This window comes from Octodon degus, unplaced genomic scaffold, assembly GCF_000260255.1.
Source record: "Octodon degus isolate 3935 unplaced genomic scaffold, OctDeg1.0 scaffold00084, whole genome shotgun sequence".
In the NCBI taxonomy this organism is placed as follows: Eukaryota; Metazoa; Chordata; class Mammalia; order Rodentia; family Octodontidae; genus Octodon; species Octodon degus.
In genome coordinates this window covers 8,001,320-8,023,964 of record NW_004524660.1, presented here as the reverse complement: position 1 = coordinate 8,023,964, position 22,645 = coordinate 8,001,320, and the positions used below count along the sequence as shown (strand labels likewise).

General features: G+C 39.9%; 1 protein-coding gene across 4 annotated transcripts in view; it reads left to right on the top strand.

The window, feature by feature from the left end:
* Nucleotides 1-22,039: 22,039 nt before the first annotated feature.
* Rnpc3 (RNA binding region (RNP1, RRM) containing 3) overlaps nucleotides 22,040-22,645 on the top strand; it is a 28,039-nt gene continuing 27,433 nt past the window's right edge. For 2 of the 4 annotated variants that reach the window (XM_023721727.1, XM_004636969.2), the window contains exon 1: nucleotides 22,042-22,621. In XM_023721727.1, the coding sequence (XP_023577495.1) occupies nucleotides 22,430-22,621 (192 nt within the window). In that variant the 5' untranslated portion in view covers nucleotides 22,042-22,429. Of the gene's footprint in view, nucleotides 22,622-22,645 lie in introns of all 4 variants that reach the window. The other 2 variants (XM_023721730.1, XM_023721728.1) reach the window with 2 other exon arrangements.

Sequence of the window (22,645 nt, the reverse complement as noted above, 5' to 3'; positions counted from 1 at the left end):
TTCTTTTTATTAAAATTATATTTAAACTAATACATAAATTGAACATATTAATAGAATAAGGCAATTGTTTTAATACATCTATATTTTGAGCAAGCTTAAATCAGGTTAAGTGTAACCATCTCCTCAAACATTTATCATGTTTTGGTGAAAACTTTCAAAACTTTTTTTTTAATGTATTTAGTACAGGGTCTACTGGGTCCCACTACACTGATCAGACTCATAGTGATCCTCCTGTGTTCAGCCTCCCAAGTGCTGGGATTACAGGGTTGTGCCACCACACTCAGTCTCAATCACTGTCTCAGCATGAGCCAGGGGTGAGGCTGGCAGGGCACGCTGGGGATCCAACCCGGGTCCCTGTGTCTTCCTAAGCAGGCGCTTTAATCCACTGGGCTATCTGGCCGGCCCTTCAAAACTTTCCTCTAGCTTTCTGAAATGTACATTTCATTATTATTTTATTGTTACTTTATTATACAACACCACACCAGAACATCTGATACAAAGGACAATTTACCAACACAAAAAAATTTACTGAATATTGGTAAATGTTACAGAGCAATAAGAACAGCAATATTCAACTTTTTCTAAATATATGTGAGTGATACAAATTAGAAGGAATGATAATGTTAAATTACTTGAAATGTAGTTATTAGAACCCTTTTTTCTTTCATTTTCATAATCAGTATCGAGTTTCAATAATGCTCATGTTTAACTTTTGGAAAGTGATTCTGTATACTTTCAAATAAGTTATAATACTAATGCTTAACCTTTGAAAAATGATTCTGCATACTTTCAAATAAATTATAAAACTGATATATAGTTATTTATACAATAAGTTATTTAAACTGATACATAAACCAAACATATTAATAGAATTATTATTTATTATTATTATTATTTTGCAATACCAGGAATCAAACTTGGGACCTTGTGCTTGCCAGGCAGCACACTTATGCTACTGAGCTACCTCCCCCGCCCAAGTTATATTTTTTAAAAATTAGTCTATAGGATGACAAAGCCTGGGACATTTGTGGAACAAAAATGTAATTGAAACATACACTTGGATCATGATTTTTCACCATAATAGCTCATGAAGCCTCTTTCAATTGAGACATAAAATAATTTTATGTATCAGGTTTGAAGAAGTGAGAACGAGGTAGTTCGAACAGAGAGGAAGCGGAAGCCGACACAGCTTCAGCATTTGCGCTGTAACTCTCCGTGACACAAGAAATCACTGTCAGTGAGTGTTTCCTTCCATGCTGGACACCTAACTTGAGAAAGATTGTCTATAAATTTGAATTCCTGCCGACATTACCAAGTACATCTAAATTCGGGTCAACATCAGTAAGATAACTAGTGTATTAGCTATGTCTAGGTTAACTTGAAAACAATGCAGCAAGTGGAAAAATACATATTCTTTTCATTTAAGAATATACTGGGGCCGGGGAGATGGCTCAGTGGAATAAGCACTTCCCTGGCAAGCGCAGGGGCCTGAGTTCAATCCCCGGTTTCGCAAAAAAAAAAAAACCAACAAAAAGAATATACTAATCATGTAGAATATTAAACTATAGGCCATCACCTTTTTTACTAAGGAGAGATGCTGTATCCAAAATGTTTGGCCCTGGCCCCCAGAGTAACATGCTGATGTCCTCACTCCTACAGCCATGGCACAGAAAAAGTGACTTTGGGACAGTGATTCTGTCATGTGCCCTTCTAAGGAGGCCCCAGAGAGGTAGCCCAGAAAGAGAGAACACTCTCTTCTGCCTCTTCCAATCCTATTAATAATCCAGTTCTCTTCTGCCTCAAGAATTCTTTCACTGTTAGGAGGACTACAAGAGGCCGTTCACTTAATCCACTGAATCTAGAGGCAGACAGCCGCTCTCCTGTCACAGAGATCACCTCCCACCATGAGGACTTGCTGCTGTGCACAGCTGTAGAGAGAGACCAATGAGGCAGTGAGTGAAAGCCTTCATCTTGAATTTCTTAGCCTTCACAACTGTGAGCAATAAACTTATCATTTATAAGATATGCAGTTTATGGTGTTTTTTAAAATATCAGCCCAAATAGTTGATAAAAGGAAAGAAAAATAATTTCTCTTACTTAAGGATATGTAGTATCCAGGCACAAATGAAAAAAACACTATTAAAAATACTTTTTTGTAATTATCATTCAATAGCTATTTTTTCAAGAAACAAGAGCACAATGATCCCAATTATTACTATGATGAAAACTGTTGCCATTACCTTAAAGTACTATTTTCATTTTTATGACTACACTTTTAATATTTTTTGATACATTTAAATTCCCAAAGCACAAGTGTGGGCCCACACACATATATATTTAATCAACTTTGATAATTACTATTCATAAAATCAATCTCAATAATAGTGACAGTTAAAATAGACTCAACCCGATCGGCTTTGGATCCATCCAGGACTCGTAGAGCACACTCCTGGCTGGGGCAGAGCTGAGCCTTGGATCCCTGGCCCCTGCCTGCCTGCTCAGTGGCTAGGTCCCAGGCTGCATGCTGAGGGCGCCCGCGACCCCACCGGCTCCGCTGCCCCGCAGCCTGTCATCACGTTCCCAGCTTGGACCCGGCGGACCACACTCTGAATCTCTCAAAATGTGGAGCAAGTTGAATTTCTCCTCCTTTGAGATGTGGGTGTCAGAAACAAGAACAAAACTTTAAGGTTTCTTGAAAGCAAGAGGTAATATGCAATCATATGTCTAATCTTACATAACTATAATCTCAGCAAAAGATTTGACGATAAAAATAGATGATATATCCACCATTGTTAATCAGCTGCTCTTGTTTTGAAAATCTGTAACATACATACTGTTGTATATTACTGTGTTTCTGTCTTTATATCTGATTTTTGTTCTTGCTTTTTTTTTTTTTTTCAAAATAAGGGGCCGGGGAGATAGCTCAGTAGGATAAGTGCTTGCCTGGCAAGCACAAGGGCCTGAGTTCAATCCTCGGTTCCACAAAAAAAAAAAAAAAAAAAAAAAGAAAGAAAAGGAAAAAAAGGTTTTAAAAAATAAAATAAAATGAAATATTAAAAAGAAACATGTAAAGAAATAATAATAAAAAAAGATGAGGGTGTTAGTTCATGCGCTCAGCCACAGAAATGCTAACATAACGTTTCTTTTTTTAAAGAACCACTTAGAAACCAACACTAATTCTCATAAATTAATTTCAATTATTCAAAAAGGTGACCATTTACAGGTTCATTTAAGTTATCTAGTTTTCAGGCTACTCAACAAATTCCTTTATACTAAGAGCCATTTAAAAATACTTTTCTATGTAAAAGTGAGGTTGGACATCAATCAACTCACTGACTCTAAAATTTCTCTTCCCAAGACATGATATAATTAAAATCAAAAACTGAAAATATGCCTCACATCAACATGGTGTAACTGAGAAGTGAGAAAAGAGGCTATTTTTTTTTTTTGCTTTGTGATAAAGTGTGTGTGCGTGTGTGCGTGTGTGTGTGTGTGTGTGTGTGTGTGTCTAGTTACATAAAAGGGTAACTTACATTTCAGCCACAAGCAATATATAATTTGGAGGAAACAGGTACAAGATTTTAAGTTGAAATAGTTAAAAATCAAGTATATCAAAAGTTCTTCATGTAATTTTTTTTAAAAAGTATAAATACAGTAACAAAGGGTTAGCAGAAATGCTGAAATGCCCAATTGCAACAGATGCACCCATCAGGAGGACCTGGTATGAAGGAAGGAACAGGATGAGACCAGGCAATCTTATTTTAGGATTAAATTGTCACCTTTCTCTTACCCTACGGGTCTAAAAAAAAAAAGACATATACAACATTTCTCTCTCCTAGAAACCCTCAATCTCAATTTGCAGCACTTGTGCCAGGCGACATTCCGTACTTCCTGCACAAGACTGCCACCTAGTGACAATGGGGAAATGAAGTTTAAATTCAAGATTTTTAAAAAAATAATTTAATTGAGAAATAATGAGACAGTTTTAAAGTAGGACAGTTACAATAATACATTGCACATTGTTGTCTCAGTGGTTATTCACTGTATCAGATGCAGACATGACATCCCATCCACAAACACTACTAGAACCAATCATATTCATTGAATTAAAAGAATGTAGCTGAATATCTATCCTACCTATTTTGAATATACAGACAAAAAAGGTTATTCATTTGTATCCCATTTTTTGTTTAGTTTTGTCAGAGAAGGGTATTCCATTGTCATTTAAATATTGTAGGTGCGAGAGTTCAGCAAAATATTCCAATATAGTCCAGTAGTCCATAATAGTTGTGGGTCATCCACAGGACTGGCAATGTCAGTTGTTGACACTTTACAGCCCAGCATACCAACATGGCTTCACCCCTTATACCTCGTTTTTATATCTTTCTGCTGGATGGTTAAGACCAAGAGAAAGCAAGACCTATATAACAAGAAATGTAAATTCTGTATCTGATAAGTTCACTCATGTCCCCTTAGGATTTATCCTGAAACCCTATACCGTACTTTGTAGATCCTTTGTCAGTGTCAGCCATGTGGATGAGTCACAGCAATTGCTTGACCACTTTGCTTTCTGTGAAAGCCTGAGAGAATGTTTTCTGTCCATGTGACTCTCCTTAGGCACACTCTACATTATTCATCACTTTTCTCTGTGGCCCCATAATCTCTTGATCAGAAAATTTGGGACAAAATTAAGTTACATGATGTTACAGTAGAGGTTCTCCTATGTCCTGAGTCCTCACTGACCTTGCAAGGCTAGGGCCAAAATGTTGGCTGACATTGCAGCCCTTCTTTTTCTCTAATTTTGGTTTGCAAACTTAGGTTGTTAACCCTCCAGAAGAAAAGCTTATTATTACCCTACACCATATGCAGGTGGGTTTAACCTAACTGTCTGAATACCAAACATCTTAGGCACAACATGGAACAGGTATTTTCCATCAAGTATTGATATGTTAAACTTTAAGTCCCTACAGAATATGGAGATAAAAATTTTAAAAAGAAAAAAATAATTAAAAAATAGGAATAAACAATTACATATTTTTACACAGAAATTTAGAAATCTAACCATATACAACATTATAGAAGGACAGTACTGTAACTTTTTTTTCTTGTCTCTATTTTTCATCTATTACTTTTTTAAAAAACAAACATTTACTTGAGAGACAATATGGCAATAACTGGTATGTAATGACAAGTACATAATTAGAAGACCAGAATGACAGGCATTCAAGCATGACATAGTATTACACATTGCTATCTTCAGTGCAGTTGCTTAGTTCACAGATATGAGCATATATACTTAGGGTGAGAATCCTACCAATTAACTGCTAGTTTTAAAAACATGCTGATGTTTCTCAGGATCATTGCCTTACACATCTTGTGCATATAAATGTATGGCTTTGCCCCTGTCATGTTTCCTAGTTTTTCTTCTTGCCCTTTCTTCGTTGTCTAATCCTCAAGTTCTCACTTTCCTTTTAACTGTGATATACCTTTCTATTTGTATTTCTTCTTTCGAGTTCTTATACCAAGGAGACTATACGATATTTACACAGGTGGGTCTGGTTTATTTCACTTATGAGTATATCTTCAAGTGCCATCCAATTAAATATAAATGTCTCAAATTTATCATTCTTTATAGCCGAATAATACTCCATTGTATAAAACTATCACATCTTTTTCATTAAGTTGATGGGCATCTTGGTTATTTCCAAGATTTGGCTATCAAATATTGTGCTGCTATAAACACAGGTACACATATATCAAGATTATAAGATGTTTTCAGTTCCTCTAGGAAAATTCTCAGTAGGGGAATAGCTAGCCTGAATGGGATTTCCAGTCCTAGTTTTTTAAGGAGTCTCCACACCGATTTCCATAATGGATGCACCAGTCTACACTCCCACAAGCAGTGGAGAAGGGTTTCTTTTCCCCACAGCCTCTCCAACATTTTTTGTTAGTTGATTTGTTTATGATAGCCATTCTTTCTAGGTGAGATGGTATCTCAGTGTTGTCTTAATTTGCATTTCATGGATGGCTAGTAATGTGAAGCACTTTTTCATATATTTATTTGCTTGTTTAATTTTGTCTTCTGAGAAGTGTGTGTTCATCTTGGATGCCCATTTCTGGATTGGGTCTTTAAATTTTTGAGTCCTAATGTATTTTAGTTCTTTATAAATTCTAGAGAGCAGACCTTTGTCTGAGTGCTTATTAGTTAAAATTTTTTCCAAATTTGTGGGTTGTCTTTTCACATTGTTGGTAATTTCTTTTCACATGCAAAAATTTCTCAGTAAGAGGTCCCAGTTGTTAATTCTTTCAAGTATTACCTGTGCAATTTGATTTTTGTTCATGAAAACTCTTTGCCTACCCTATGTCTCAAGAGTTCCTCCTACTTTCTCTTCCAGGAGATTTAGTGTTTCTGTTTTAATGTTTAGATCTTTAATCCATTTTGACTTTAGCTTAGTGCATAGTGATACACCTGGGTCAAGTTTTAGTTATTGGCATGTAGAGAGCCAGTTTTTATAGCACAATTTGTTAAAGAGGCTACCTTTCTTCCAGTAAGCATGTCTGGCACCTTTGTCGAAGATCAGATGGCTGAGTGTGTTTGTAGAACCTTCTGCACCTTCTTATCTATTCCATTGATTTTCAGGTCCATTTTGTTGCCATTATGCTGATTTTATCACAGTAGCTTTGTAGCATAATTTCAAGTCAGCAATTGTGATGCCTCCTCTCTTGTCTTTGTTGCCCAGGATTGCCCTTACTATTCTAGGCTTTTTCTGGTTCCAAATAAATTTTAGGAATGATTTCTCTAGCTCTGTGAGGTATGTTGGTGGTAGTTTGTTAGGGATTGCATTAAATCTGTACAACAATTTTGGGAGTAAAGCCATCTTCATGATGTTGGTTCGTCCTATCCAGGAGCACGGAATATCTTCCCATTTTCTGAAATCCTCTATGATCTCTTTTTTCAGAGTACTGTAATTTTCCTTGAAAAGGTCTTTGACTTCTTTACTCAGATGAATTTCAAGTTATTTCATTTTCCTCAGTGCTATTGTAAAAGGTATTGTTTCTGTAATTTCCCTCTCGGTGTGTTTGTTATCTGTAGAGGAATGCTATTGACTTTTGGATACTGACTTTGTATCCTGCTATGCTACTGAATTTGGGTATCAATTCTAGTAGCTTCTTGGTGGAGTTTTTTGGGTCTTCCAAGTAAAGTATCATGTCATCTGCAAATAATGATAATTTAACTTCTTCTTTACCTATTCTTATTCCTTTTCTCTCTCTTGTATAATGGCTCTAGGTAATGATTCCAGAGCTATATTGAATAAGAGGGGTGATAGAGGACATCCTTGTCTTGTACCAGATTTGGGAGTAAAAGATTTCAGTTTTTCCCCATTTAGAATTATATTAGCCATTGAGTTGTCATAGATGGCTTTTATCAGATTGAAGTAGAAGCCATCTATTCCAATGTTCTGTAGGACTTTGAACATGAATAAGTGTTGGACTTTGTCAAAAACCTTTTCTGCATCAGTTGAGATAATCATGTGGTTTTTAGATTTGGGTGTATTGATATAGTGTATTACTTTTATAGATTTTTGAATATTGAACCATCTTTGCATCCACAGGATGAATCCTACCTCGTCGTAGTGTATGATCTTCTTGATGATTTGCTGTATTCTATTTGCTAGGATTTTATTCAGGATTTTTGAATTTATGTTTATGAGGGAGATTGGCCTGTAGTAGTCTTTTTTAATTGTGTCTTTCCCTGGTTTTGGTATCAGCATAATACTTGCTTCCAGGAATGATTTTGGGAGGATTGCTTCCTTTTCCATTTCATTGAAGCGTTTGAGTATAGGGATTATATCATTTGTAAATTTCTTGTAGAAATCAGCTGTGAATCCATCAGGACCTGGACTTTTCTTTGATAGTAGGGTTTTTTTTTTTTAATTACATTTCATTGGCTGTTATTGGGTTATTGAGAGATGTTATATCTTCTTGATTGTTTTGGTAATTTGTACTTTTCTAGGAATCTGTCCGTTTTTTCTGTGTCTTCTAATCTGAGAGTAAAGGTTCTCAAAGTAGCTATTCACAATCTCTGAATTTCTACTAGTTCTGTAGTAGTTAACACCCTTTTCATTCCTTATTGCTTGTATTTGAATTTTTTCTTTCCTCTTTTTGATGAGGTTAGCGAGGGGCTTATTGATTTTATTTAATCTTTCAAAAAACCAGATTTTTGATTCATTAATTCTTTAAACTATTTTCTTCATCTCAATTGAATTAATTTCTGCTCTAATCTTTATGATTTCTTCCCGTCTTTGGGCTCTGGGTTTGGTTTGCTCTTCCTTTTCTAGATGTTGGAGGTATAACATTAGGGTGTTTATTTCTTCCCATTCTGTTTTCCTAATGTGTGAGTTCACAGCTATGAATATCCCTCTGAGAACTGCTTTCATTGCATCCCAGAAATTCCGATAAGTTGTGAATGAATTTTCACTGAATTGTAGATATTGTTTAATTTCTTGTTTAATTTCATCTATGACCCATTGGTTGCTGAGTAGTGTTAATTTATGGGAATTTTCTGGTTTTTTGTCTCATTTATTTCCAGTTTCATTGCACTGTGGTCAGATAATGTGCATGGGATAATTTCTGGGTTTTCTGCATATACTTAAGCATGATGTATGGACCAGTATATGGTCTATTTTAGAAAATGTCCCTTGTGCAGCTGAAAAAAATGTATACTCAGCTGTTGTTGGGTGGAACACTTTGTATATGTCCACTAAGTCCATTTGTTCCAAGCTCTGGTTCAGTTCTGCTACTTCTTTGCTAATTTTTTGTTTGCTTGACCTGTCTTTTTGGGATAAGGGGGTGTTCAGGTCTCCTATTAACATTGTGGGGGGCTGGGGAGATGGCTCAGTGGAATAAGCGCTTCCCTGGCAAGCGCAAGGGCCTTAGTTCAATCCCTGGTTCCGCAAGAAAAAAAAAAAAAAAAAAAAAACATATTGTGGTATTGGATATTAGATTTTTGAAGTCCATGAAGATGTCTTATATTGTTGGGTGCTCCCATGTTTGGTGCATAGATATTTATGAGTATTACCTCTTCCTCTTGAATTTTTCCCTTAACCAGTATATCGTGGCCTTCTTTATTTTGTTTGATCATTCTTGGTTTGAAGTTGAGACTGTCTGAGGATAGGATTGGTACCCCTGCTTTTTTCTGAGGTGCTGGGGTGTGTAGTATTGTTTTGCTTCCTTTGAATTTCAGCCTACGAATTTCTTTGAGTTAAGTGTGTTTCTTGTATACAACATATTGTTGGATTTTGTTTCTTAATCCACTGTGCCAGTCTATTTCTTTTAATTGGTGAATTGAGTCCATTTACATTGATGGCTATAATAGAGATGTATTGATTTATATTCAGCATGTTATTTACCTTCTGTTGTTTACTCCTTTTTCTCGGGTGTTTTAATTGTTTGCCCTATTTAGTGGGATCCTTCTGGTCTTGTTCATGGAGTTCTAATCATTTTGGTCCCTCTCTAGTACATCTTCTAGTAGTCTGTGTAGGTTTGGCTTTGTCATCATGAAATTCTTTAGTTGTTTTTTTTCATGGCAGTATTTCACTTCATCAAACTTGAGAGTTTTGCAGGGTATAGTAGTCTGGGCTGGAATTTGTTTTCATAGAGGACTTGAAGTACTCTGCTCCATGCTCTTCTTGCCTTCATGGTTTGTGAAGAGAAGTGTGCCGTAATTATGATGGGTTTTCCTTTGGATGTGATGTTTCTTTTCTCTAGCAGCTTTCAGCATATTGTTCTTGTGCTAGATTTCTGGGATCTTGACTATTATATGTCTCGGTGTATTTTTAATTGGGTTGAAGTTTATTTGGAGTTCTGTATGCTTCAGTTACATTAATGTCAGATTGTTTCCTCATATTTGGGGAGTTTTCTTTTATTACTTCTGCCCATATTCTTTTTACATCATTTGTATAGACTCCTTCTTTGTCATTGATGGGTATTAGTCTCACGTTGTTCATCTTTGCATTGTCTTGCAGGTGATGAATTATTTTTTCCTGCATCCTAGTTGTTTTTAAGAGATCTCTTCTTACCTTTTCACTAGCTATGATGGCATCTTCAAGATCTGAAACTTTCACTCTTTACTGTCACAGTTTTGCAAGCTTGTGTTTGAAATTTTAAGTTCCTCTATATCTCTGACTCTGATTCATGCCATGTATTTCTTTCCAGTATTGCTCATTCAAGGAATCCGTCGCCTTACTAATCTCCATTTTAATCAGTGTCTTCTTTAGAAGCAGTTTTTAATTATTTTACTTCAGAGGTTATTTCTGATCTGATTTCTTGTATGTTTCTGTATTTGATTCTTTACTTCACAAGCTATTAATTCAGATTTCTTTTTTCATTTCAGAGATTAATTATGATTTGAGTTTCTCTATACCTTTCTGCTGTTGTTTCTTTACTTCAGATAGTATTAATTCAGACATTTATGCTGTGCTAGTGTCCTCTCCATTTGTTCTGTGTGGGCTCAGGACCTGGGATTGCATATTGCTCTTTCTCTTTGTCATTTTGTATAGCACTGTCCTCTGAACTTTGGTGTATAGCTTTGGTGCAGGTATAATCCTAGCACCTACTAAAATTCAGGTGCAGATCTGCTAAGTTTGAGTTCATCCAGTTGTGCCTGACTTGGGTCTGGCAACTGTGCTCAGCTCCTTCCTGCTGTAGCCCTTGGAGGTGAACCTGATGTACCTCTCTGGCAAGATGTTCTGCTCCTGGATTAGCTGGATGGTTTTGGCCCCCAGTCTTTCTGCAGGGACTTCAGCTGCAGAGTTTCACCCAAGGCCTGTATGCCAGGCCTGGGCTGGGTCTGGAGGAGTCCAGGGGGCACAGGAGAGTGCAGAAACTCTCCCACACACTCACTGGGCTTGGGCCGGTATGGAGGGGTCCCGAGAGTATGGTGAAAGTTCTCACTGACACGGTGGGCCTGGGCTTGGTCAGGAGAGGTCCAGCAGGTGCTGGAGAGCACAGAAGCTCTCCCACACAGTTGCAGGACCTGGGCTTGGGTGGGTCTCTCAAGAACTCTTCCTAGAGTTCCTGTTATGATCTGAGATTTGGAGATGCAATTATGGGCAACATTTAGTAATCTCATTAAAATTCTAGAGATTAACAAAGGCATTTTAGTAATGAAATGTGAAAAGCTATAAACTCTATAGTCCTGACTTTCTACCATAGTGCTTCACCTAACATACACATCAAGCTTATGCAATTCTTATAGTTTAGATGGGGGAATGTTCCCCAAAGTCCCATGGATCAGTTCAGAGGCTCATGGATCATGGGGCTCCATGCCACAAGTGGATCCATCCCGCCTGAGTTCTTGGGCATGTGCCATAGTTGAGACTGGTTGCAGGTGGTCATGGGGGCACAACATGGTGGTGACATGGTTAGAATGCACCTGTACCTGGATCCTCCTCTTCCCTGGCTTCTTAGGTGCTGTTGGCAGGGCACCTTACCTCTGCCCTGCTATTTCTGTCTTCAGATCAGTGGAGCACAGGGTAAAACCCCAAGCTAAAAAAACTTTCCCTTTAAGTTGCAAATGTTGGGTATTTAATCCAAATAACTAGAAAGCTGGCTAAGTGATAGGTATATTATCCTCAGTGGTAGAGATATTCTTTTCATTTTGCAGATTCGGTAAGTGAGGCAGAGAGGCTAAGTGCCTGCCTGTACTTCACACAGTAAGAGTGTCAACTGCTCAGCTTGACTTGGAAATCTGCTTTGAGCGACCCCTAAATGTAAAGGGTGATAAACGCAAGCACGAGAAATACATAAAGGAAAAACCACTTCTTACTCCTATGTTCCTCTGTTTGCTAATTGATTGAATATTATGTACAATGTGCCAGATACTATTTCTGCCCTGTGAATAAAGTAGCAATCATGACAAAGACCTCATGGATATTATAATCATAAATATCCACAGGCTTATGCTTCAATATGTAATATATTACTATATATCATATCTATAATTCCAAGAAATAAATGAGGCAAAATAAGTGATTAGGAACTAGTAGGTGCAAAAAGGCATGTGTGCCGGGGATCAAACTGTAGTCCCTGGGATTGTGTGAGAAGGAGCTTACTTCGCTGTTATCTCACTGGCCCACCATGTTAATTTTGTTATTTTGAAAATAATATTTAATTAAAATTTTGTCTAATTGGAATAACTCAGATGAACACTACCCTACATATTTTATATGCATTTCAAAGAATACTGCCAAGCAGAGTATAAATAAGACAGAAGTCTATCCCCACACAGGTTACAACCTCAATACGTAATACATTAATATATAATTTCTATAATTCCAAGAAATAAATGAGGCAAAATAAGTGATTAATAATGAGTAGGTGCAAAGAGGCACCATTTCCATGGGAGGCAGGGAAGTCACCTCTGACAAAAGAACATCTGAATAAAGATGAAATCAATGTGAGACACATGAGCATCTTGGAACAGAAGGTTAGAAAGTTGGGAAAAGAAAAGGCAGCAGTGGGATTCTACCTTTTTATTTGTTCCTCATCCCTACTGCAGCAAGAATAACTAAAAAGCATTTAGGAAGCAGAACTTGAGACGTGTCATCCTAAGTGTGATTAAGGTTTCAAACAGGCAAATAACACGATGCAAATTCTGCTAATGACATAATGATGAGGCAAGTGTGCCATGAAATATCCAGAACAAAAACAAAGGAACTGACCAAGAGGCTATGGCAACAGCAGGTTAAAAAATGCTGTACTCTAAGAGTTAATAAAACATATAATAATTGTAAAGATAATTGTAAAGGTAAGAAAATATATAGATTATCAAAGCAAAGGCCATATTTAGATTAGGATCAAGAAAATTGCCCAGAGAGTGTCATGTGCAGTACATGACAATGGAGGCAAAGAATTTGTTCCTCTTTTTTTGTTTTTCAACATGCTTTCTGGCACAGCTTATGGGAGCATGACAATAGCTCAGTTACATACTGGGTTCCAAGTAATACTTGAGGCCCAGTGTGCTGGCTCATGCCTGGAATCCAAGCACTTGGGAGGCTGAGGCAGGAGAAGTTCACTGAGAGTTCAAGGTCAGCCTGAACTGCATAGTGAAACCCTGTGTGAAAATACAGTACATGGGCCGGCGAGATAGCTTAGTTGACTAAAGCGCCTGCTTAAGCAAGCTTAGGCAAGGACAGAAACTGACCACGATTTGAACCCCAGCACCACATACTATGCCAGTCCTGCCCCCGCAAGAGCTGGCCAGAGTCCAGGCTTAGTGGCATTTGCCTGTAATCCCAGTGCTGGAGAGGCTAAAAGCAGGAGGATCACCACAAGTCTGACCTGTGTAGTGAGGCCCTATAACAACCGAATATAATAAATAAGTACTATATATACATATATATATGTGTGTGTGTGTGTATATATATATATATATATATATATATTTATGTCGTTATTTAATGTCTTGAAAACGCATATGGAAATTACTAATAAATTTGCCTAACAACCACCAGACTAGACATATTCATAGTCTTACAAAGTTAGGTTTATTAATTTGCAATACCAGGGCACTGCACCAAAATAAAGAAAAGTCAGTGTTCTTATGGGCTTGGTCGCAGGGTAAAAGCTTAAGTAAAATTGAAATAGTTCTGTGAAAAGCTGAAGGAAAAGCATGGCTGTGCTGGCCTCAGGTCTAGACTGAGAGGCAGGCTCAGGGTTCTGTTTCCTGGGAACTATAAAGTTAAGATGAATGTAGAAACTTCCTTTTGAAAACACAAAAGGAAGTATTTTCAAATGGAAACACATTTGACTGGGTGGGAAATGAGGCAGCCTCTTCTTGTCAAAGTATCTGCACTGCTTGGCTCCCAGGCAAATGGGGATCACATTCCCATCTCACAAACAGGATTTCAAAAATAGCATCTGATATTTTTTGACATTAGAGAAGTCTTTTTTAGTACTGTCACTGAGATTAACTATAAAGAAGCTTTAAAACAGCTTAGCCCCACTGTAGCTTGTAACAAATTTCTTAGGCTGTAATTTTGCAGCTTTGCTTTTGCTGTGAGGCAGGAACAGGCCTCTCCCAGAGATGAGTAAGAAAAAGTAACTTAGGAAGCTAAGTGAAGAACAACTGTTGTGTGTAGTGAGTCACTTGCAAGCTAGACTGAAAGCTTGAGAGCGTTTGGAAGGCAACTGCAAGCTCTCTTGGAAGGTATCGCCAAGCAAGTTACTTGGAAGTAATTCAGCAACTTAGCAACGCAGAGAGGAAGACTTGCTCTACGCGACAGGGCTTCATCCGAGAGGCTTGTTTGCTGTAATTAATGACCCCGAAGGTGAAATAGGAATTAAAGAGTAATTGTAAGTGGTACCCAGAAAATAGATCACTGATACGATTAAAATGTTTGGATTCTCCAGGGCCCTCTACAGGGCCCTTAAGTGCCTATGTTTAGCTGCCACTGATAGCCCAGAGGGAATTTCCTTCTTACCTCAGCTGGTGAAGCAGGAAAAGGGGCAGGTGAAGGAACAGGGAGAGAAGGCTGTGGCACCACAGCACCAAAGCACAGGCTCCAGGCACTCAGAGGTGGGCATGACCGTAAAAGTGCTATCAGTGTTTGAAATTGGGCTAAGAGTTAAGAGTTAAGTAGTTGACTAAGTTGTCAATTGCTAAAAAATCAAAATGCACAGGAAAGCTAAGAAACATGGCCAAGAAGGTAGATCCAGTAAAGCAAGTTTGAAGCTGCAAAGGCCTATTTATGTATGAATTTATTTATTTTTGGTAGTTTCATTAGGTTCAACTAATTCAATCATTGTTCAATTACACATAGATGCTTGCATTGCTGGATCTATGTTATTTTTTTTTTTTTTTCTACCAGGGATTGAACTCAGAACCTTGCACTTGCCAGGCAGGTGCTTATGCCATTGAGCTATCTCCCCAGCCCTTATTGCTTGATCTAAAAGTATTTTATCTGAATATTAAGATTTACTTAACCAAAACCTTATGGCAAAAATTTACCATCATATGAATACAATTTTAACTTTTGGAGCTATATAAAATGTTTTTCAGTCTGTTACGCTATGTGTCTAGATCCCCCCAAAAGCCTCATGCAATCATAGGCAAGACTTTGTAGAGGTGGCTGAATCTAATGTGTGTGACCCTGAACTAAGGGTGTGTGATCACTGAAGCAGTCCACTGAGCACCCGGCCTTCCCCAGGCCCCAAAGCCCACACAGAGCATAACAGAGGCAGAGAAAAGCGGCTTGGCCCCCTCGCTTGCTTCGCTCCCAGGAGTGGTTTCTCCTTGCCGATGTCCTCTGCTATGCACGTCCTGCCTCGCAGCCAGTTCCATACTGGAACCTCCACAAACTGTGAGCCAAATAAACCTTTCCCCGCTTGTCTCAGCAATGATAAAAAAGTAACTAAGACACAGTGTGACAGCTGAACACTGCCTCGTGTATGAGAAATGCCATTTTGCTTACTGCTAGGGAGGCTGATTATCTTACACATCAACGGACCATCCAGAATTCCCTTCTGGAAAAGTACATGCTTTTATCAGTACCATATTGTCCCTATTGACTTCCTTTGTATAAAATGTTTTGACGACATCTATATTTTCATATATTTTAGCATTTTTCTACAATTTATATTCTGTGTAAGAGGAGGTAATGTAATTTATTTACACTATGTAGAGGGAAAAATTTATTCTAGAACCACTTATTGGCTGAAGCATTTTTCTCTGAGTTTGTTTCCATTTTTGGAATGACTAACATCTAAATGTGTAAGTTCCTATGCAGTTAGATAGCCATCTAGACTGTACATCTTAAAAGCTGTGTATGATGAGCATACGAATTTCTGATTTACATAAATGGAGTCAAGGAAATCCTTTAGAGCACGAATATTTCTATGATATTGTTTCCGTCTTCTGTGAGTTCCACGCCAAAATAGCTGATATACACACTGTAGTATGAGAGGCTGATCACATCTGCACAAGCCACAAATTCATGTAAATTATACCTGTGCTCACTTTTTTTTTTTTTTTTTTTTTTGGTGGTACTGGGGATTGAACTCAGGACCCTGTGCTTGCCAGGCAAGCGCTTATTCTACTGAGCCATCTCCCCAGCCCCATCACATGCTTTTAAAAGAGAAATATTTTACATAATTATCTATTAAAAAGAAGCAATCATATTGATATTCTATTTATGTGATAATTTTGAACAGAAATCTTTTATTTTTAATTTGAGATCTTTTCTTTTTTATACATATAACAAGATTTTACACTAAGAATATTGAATTCAATGGGCCGGGGAGATGGCTCAGTGGAATAAGCGCTTCCCTGGCAAGCGCAAGCGCAAGGGCCTGAGTTCAATCCCCCATTCCAAAAAAAAAAAAAAAACCCACCAAGTTCAATCATACAAATTTATGAGGAATGCTTAAGAAAATCAAATTAAAAACTCCACTTGTTCCTGTGACCCACAGTCCCCCGAATTACAGTGCAGAGGAGGTGGGAGACAGGTCCAAACTAGTTTGTGTGGAGACTGACTGCAAAGTCTATGGCATTTCTTTTAAGATAGGCTTGTTCTGAACAGAAATCTTTAGCTGGTATCTTAAAGTTGTCATGCATCAATGACTGCTGTCCCTAAGTGCCAACAGAATGTCCTTTACTTTCCTGTGAATAACATTTCACATGTTTTAATATTCAGTAATCAATAAGCTTTCTCACCGTAGTTCTCCAAGCCCTTCCAGAAATAAGCCTTGGCAGTTATTTTGGCTCCATGTGAATAAATTAATGAATGAATAAGTAAGTAAATAAACACTTGTGGGTAGAAGGAAAGACACAATAGAAATGTCCAAATTGGAACATATTCACATAAGGAAGGAGGGCAGAAACTGTGGTGGACTGCTAACTGGTGGTCAGCTTGTCATACCCAGAAGAAATGAAGTAGTGTGGATTGCTGCCAACAGCATAAAGGGCAGACCTGGAGAGGCTGTTAGGGAAGCTCTTCAGAGAAGCTGTCGGAGCTGTGGTAAGAAGCTCGTTCTCCTGGGCTGTTCTGCTGGAGGACCCTGTCATTCAGGCTTTCCTGATGAACCTCACTGTTCTCATCAGAGGACCTCATTGTCACTGAGGACGGTGGTGTTTCATCTTTTCTTTTCTTTTTGTGGCAGAACCGGGGATTGAACTCAGGTCCTTGTGCTTGCCAGGGAAGCACTTATTCTACTGAGCCATCTCCCCGGCCCTGGTGTGTTTCACTTTGGAGGAGCTCTGGTCCTCACTTTAAGCATCACTTCCAAGCTCCAGAGAGGAAGATGGTGCACTGCTCAGCTCCTGGAGAAGCTTGTCTCATTGGCTTTCCTGATGGAAAATCGGATTTCCTCATCAATGGAGGAGCTCTGGATCTCACTGTCGCTGAGGATGGCTGTGGTACTTTTGAGGGAGCTCTGGTGCTTACCTTCTGCATCACTTCCTTACCCAGTGCTGATTCCCTAGCCTGCTGGCACAGAGCCTTCATCCTGCTGGCACAGACTTTTTAGCTCCTACCACTGACATTTGGGTCTTTCCATGAAACACTATTGTGGGCTCTAGGCCTCCAACTGGGCTCATGTGAGGCATTGTTATGAGCTCTAGGTTTTCAGCTAGATTCATGCAGGATTTTAGGATCCAGACCCTCAGCTGGATTCTTTGGTTTTTAGTTTGTGGCCAGGTCTCCTGCACTCAATGGATCTGGTTCTTCAGATGATTCCTATAAAATAATCTTATAAAGTATATCCTATATTGTATCATTTCCCTTGCAAAAACCCCAAACAATGACACAAACCAAAAGGAAAATATACTATTCCTGTATGAAAAAGTCCTCACTGACAGAAAAGAACCTGATAAGGATGAGTATGAACCCAAGAAAGCCACCACATTAGCAGATACCCACCAAAAGAACCTCCAAGAAGTTATGTGTCCATCAACAGATGAATGAAGGGTTCTGCTCTGCCATAATGAAGGATAAACTTTAATCATTTGTGGGAAAATAAATGCACCACCTTGAAACTACAATTTGAAGTGAAATAAATCAGACTTACAGCTTAAACATAATTTCTCGTATGAGAAATTCAAAATATGAATAAGTTAGAGAGTAAAATAACAGATAACAGGAAACAGGAAGATACGACTTTGACAAAGAGTCGGTGAGAGGGGGATGGAGACAGGGCAGAAGAGGGGAAGGGGGTAGAAGAATCAGATAAGATGTGCTATGTGCCCACACCAACCCCCTCATGATGAATATAACCATTATGTACTGCTACATGCACTAATAAGATAAAACTTTTTAAAAAGAATCAGCAATGGGTCAATGAAATAAATTCCCAACTAGCATGAGTTTTCCCTCCTAACCTTCAACAAAGAAAATCAGATGAAACGTAGTTTGACTATAGTTCTCCAACTAAATTTTCAGTCATGTTGCAGGGGCACTACTGAGCATCTGAAAAGCTTTAGGTAAATACACCAATATTCACTACTGGACGCTATATGAGCTACCAGTTAGAAATGTTTATCAGTTTCAACGTTAGATCCTTCTGAGAATATTATATCTTTGTAAGGCAGGTTCAGCAGTTCCTGTCACAATAAGGACTTGAGCCTGGTATGGCAGCACATGCACATTATGCTACCATTTGGGGAGGCTGAATGTCTCAAGCTACTCTTCTCTTGTTGCTAGGACAAAATACCCAACACCCAAAATGAAGGAAGGAAAGGTTTGTTTAGCTTAGTGGAGGTTTTCGTCCATATTCAGCTGGTTCCAAGGCAGAGCGGCACATGGCAGACAGCAACTGTTAATGGTGGCAGCAAAATGCAAAGAGAAAAAGAGCAAAATGAGTGGCAGCAGCTCAGGCAGCTAGCTAGCCTCTCTCCTCTGCTTACACTGTAATGCAGAGTATCTGTCCTAGGGTACTCATACCCACAATCCCATCACTGGATCAAGAATCAATCACAAACTCCAGAAGCTGCCCCATGACTGCATGAGGCTTTGGGGGGACAACTAGATACAAACCATAACACAGAGGAAGGAGATTCACAGTTGGATCCCAACTTGGGAAGCTCAGTGAGACCTCATCTCACCATTAACAAAAGGACAAAAAAAAGGGCTGGTGATGTAGCTCAGTGTGAAGACTCTGGGTTCAATTCTCAGCACTGCAAAAAAGCAGACAAACCAAAGAGGGATTCTCAGAATACATGGTAGCAAAGAAAATGAGACAGTAAGTAGAAGGCTATGAAAAAGAAAATCTAAGTCAACTGGAAATATGGACTTTTTATGTTTGTGAATGTCTGGGTTAGACAGACCAAAAGAAGGTGATGAAGAAAGGGGCTTCTGAGTACAGACCACATCTCCTTACACTGAAACACAGGACAGATAAAGGAAAACATATGTCACTACATCAGGCTTAATTTCAAATTAACTTGGTCCTTTAGTAACTAAAAGTGGCTAGAAAGTGTTAGCATCTGATTGAGAACTGTCATAAACAAGTAAAACAAATTCAGTAGTATGCAATGGAATTGAGGATAAAAAAATTATACTTCCATCTACCTGTTATGAAACCCCAATTACAATAAGGATATTAAACTATATTTGACGTTTTCTGTAGCATTCTTTAACCACAGGGAACAGTGGTGAATACAAAAGTCAATCTCTTTATATTTTTATTCAATTGAAGAGATATTTACACAACATCTACACTATGTCGAACATTATTTTTTTAAACATTAGGAAAACATGAGGCTGCAAGGTGATCTGGATGTGGTATCTTTCATACCAGTGATCACCAGAGCCCAGGATATTTATTGTTCTTGTCTCACAGATCCTAGTTCAAGGGTATAAATGTGGCTATGCTCCCCGGTCAAACCTCCAAATAAGCCCTGGAAGAACACAAGTGAAAATCTGTAAAACATAGTGTTCAAATGCCATGCCTCTTCCAATTCAGCTTACCACACTATTATGTGTCTGTTTTATTTTTTCAAAGCAGGACTCATTTATGTTTTACTGTATCTCTAGCGTTAGACTCTGAGCACCAAGAAGGCAAAAATTGTTTTTCCTCTGTTTTTCAATTTCTCAGCTTTGGCATGCCCACATCAATAAGGGCTTCCTGTCTCTCTCTCTACAGTATCTCTTATTCATTGGTTAGATACACTATATGTGAGATATATAATTATATATAATTGTTAACCAGTGGTCAACTTGTTACACCCAGCTGAATTGAACTAGCCTGGTACTGGGTGTGGGAGGTTCATCTCTTGGGCTGTTATGCTGGAGGACCTCATTATTCTGGTTTTCTCGATGAACTTGGCTGTTGTTTTGAGAGGAGCTCAGGAACTCATTGTTGCTGAAAATGGCTACAGTTCACCTTCGGGGCACTCTGCTCCTCATCTTGAGCATCACTTCCTGGATCCAGAGAGGAAGATAGTGCACTGCTCCGCCTTGTGCAGATGCTTGTTGCATTGGCTTTCCTGATGTGAACCCAACTTTCCTCATCACTGGAGGAGCTCAGGACCTTACTGTCACTGAGAATGGCGGTGGTACCTTTTGGGGGAGCTCTGATTACTACCTTGAACATTGCTTCCTGGCTCCAGTTCAGATCCCTCAGCACACTAGTACAGCTCCTTCACCCTGCTAGTAGAGATTATATAGCTTCCACCAATCCTTTGGGCCTCTTCCAGCACCGATCTATGAAGTGGGCCTGCATGAGACATCATCGTGGGCTCTAGGCCTCCAACTGGACTTGTAGGAGCATTGTTATGAGCTCTAGGTCTTCAGCTGGACTCACGCAGGATATTAAGATCCAGGCCCTCAGCTGGATTTTTTGGTCTCTAGCATGTAGACAGACTTCCTGTTCTCTTTGTATATGATCCTTTGGGTGATTCGTTATAAAATAATCTTACAAAAACTAATCCTGTATTTATTGTTTCCCCTTGCAAAAAACCCCAAACCACAACAATATATATGCATACATCCAGAATGCTACTTATACATTCAACTGATTCAACTGCTACTTGAAACAGGGATGTTAAACATATACTTTAAACTTAATGCATCAATCATAGCTGACCAGCTATGCTTTAGTCTGTTTTATGCTCAGTCAATGGAATCATCATCTACTAATTGATGGTGGATAGTTTGGTCCTCAAGCCAAAATCCCAGAATTTATCCTTGATTACTGTCACTTTTAAATTCTACTTTCACAACATTTCAAGTCCAGCACCTTTTCATCATGTCTACGTTTATCAAACTACTTCAGGCAGTTGTTTTGCTTTGTGGACCTTGCACAATAACCCAACTGGTTTTCCTGCTCTTTCCTCCCCTTCCTCTTCCTTTCTTTCTTTCCTTGTATTTAGTCCAGGGTTTGCAGGGTCTCACGATGTAGACCCAGATTTGTAGTGATTCTCGTGTTTCCAGTCCCCCAAATGCTAGGGATTACAGGCGCGCGCCACCACGCCCGGCCTCCCTCTCCCAGCCGCCCAGCCGCCCTCTCAGCTGCTGCGCGCCGCCTAAGCACGCACTGCGTCCCGCTGAACTACCAGGCCGGCCCTCTACTTTACTTTTTACGCTGAAATCAAACAGAAATACTGACACATAAAGTTTAATCAATGTAATTCCAACGAGGCCGGGGAGATGGCTCAGTAGAACAAGTGCTCCCTGGCAAAGCGCAAGGGCCTGAGTTCAATCCCCGGTTGGGGGGGGGGGGCCGGGAGAGGGGGCGGGGAAGAAGAACCCACAAAACTTGGCAGGAGCTACCAGGCTGTGGCACGTCTCCTGACGCAAAGAACCAAAGCCGTCTCTACCTGGGCTCCTTGACTGTGCGTCCCTTCCCACAGAGCTAAAGAACACTTACTTCTTCCCTACACCCAGCCCGCCTGTGGCTCTTCTACTGCCTGTTGAGTAGCCTCACGGAGCTGCGCATGTGGGCCGGATCCGCGACTCTCCCGCCTCAGCCTCAGGCGACCTCCGGCGTCCCGAGCGCCCGCCCGCAGAGCGCCTCCGCCAGGTCTGCCCACTTCTGCCAGGTCTGCCCACTTCCGCCAGGCGCGATTTTGGCGTCCAGGGCGGGCGCGCACATGCGCAGTAGTGAGCGCCTCCAGCGGCTAAGGTTCCTCGGTCCCTTTTCTCTCAACTTTCACTTAATCCTCGCGTCTCTCTCAATCAGTTTGATTTCAGTACTCTAGCCAGTGACCTGGAATGTAAGTCACTCCCTTAACCAGCCGCCGCGCTCCGCCTTCCGTCTGAGGAGGCTCCGCCCAGCAGCGCCATCCTCTCGCGAGGCCTCGCCTCTCGCGGTACTTCCGCGCTCCCAGCACCCTCCGCGCGAGGCGACGCTCTCTCGTCAGCTCGGCCTCGGGGCGCGCCCTGCACCCTGCCCAAGCTTCTGTCCCAGGTCGGTCGCTCAGTGTCCACGGAACATGACGGCTCCCGAGCCGCCGCTGCTGCTGTCCAGAGGGTGCCCGAGCTCCACCGCGCTTTCCCCGCCGCGAGGAGACCGAACCCTACTGGTCCGGCACCTGCCGGCCGAGCTGAGCGCCGAGGAGAAGGAGGACCTGCTCAAGTACTTCGGGGCGCAGGCGGTGCGCGTCCTGTCGGACCAGGGGCGGCTGGTGAGGGCGCGGGGGCGCGGTGGG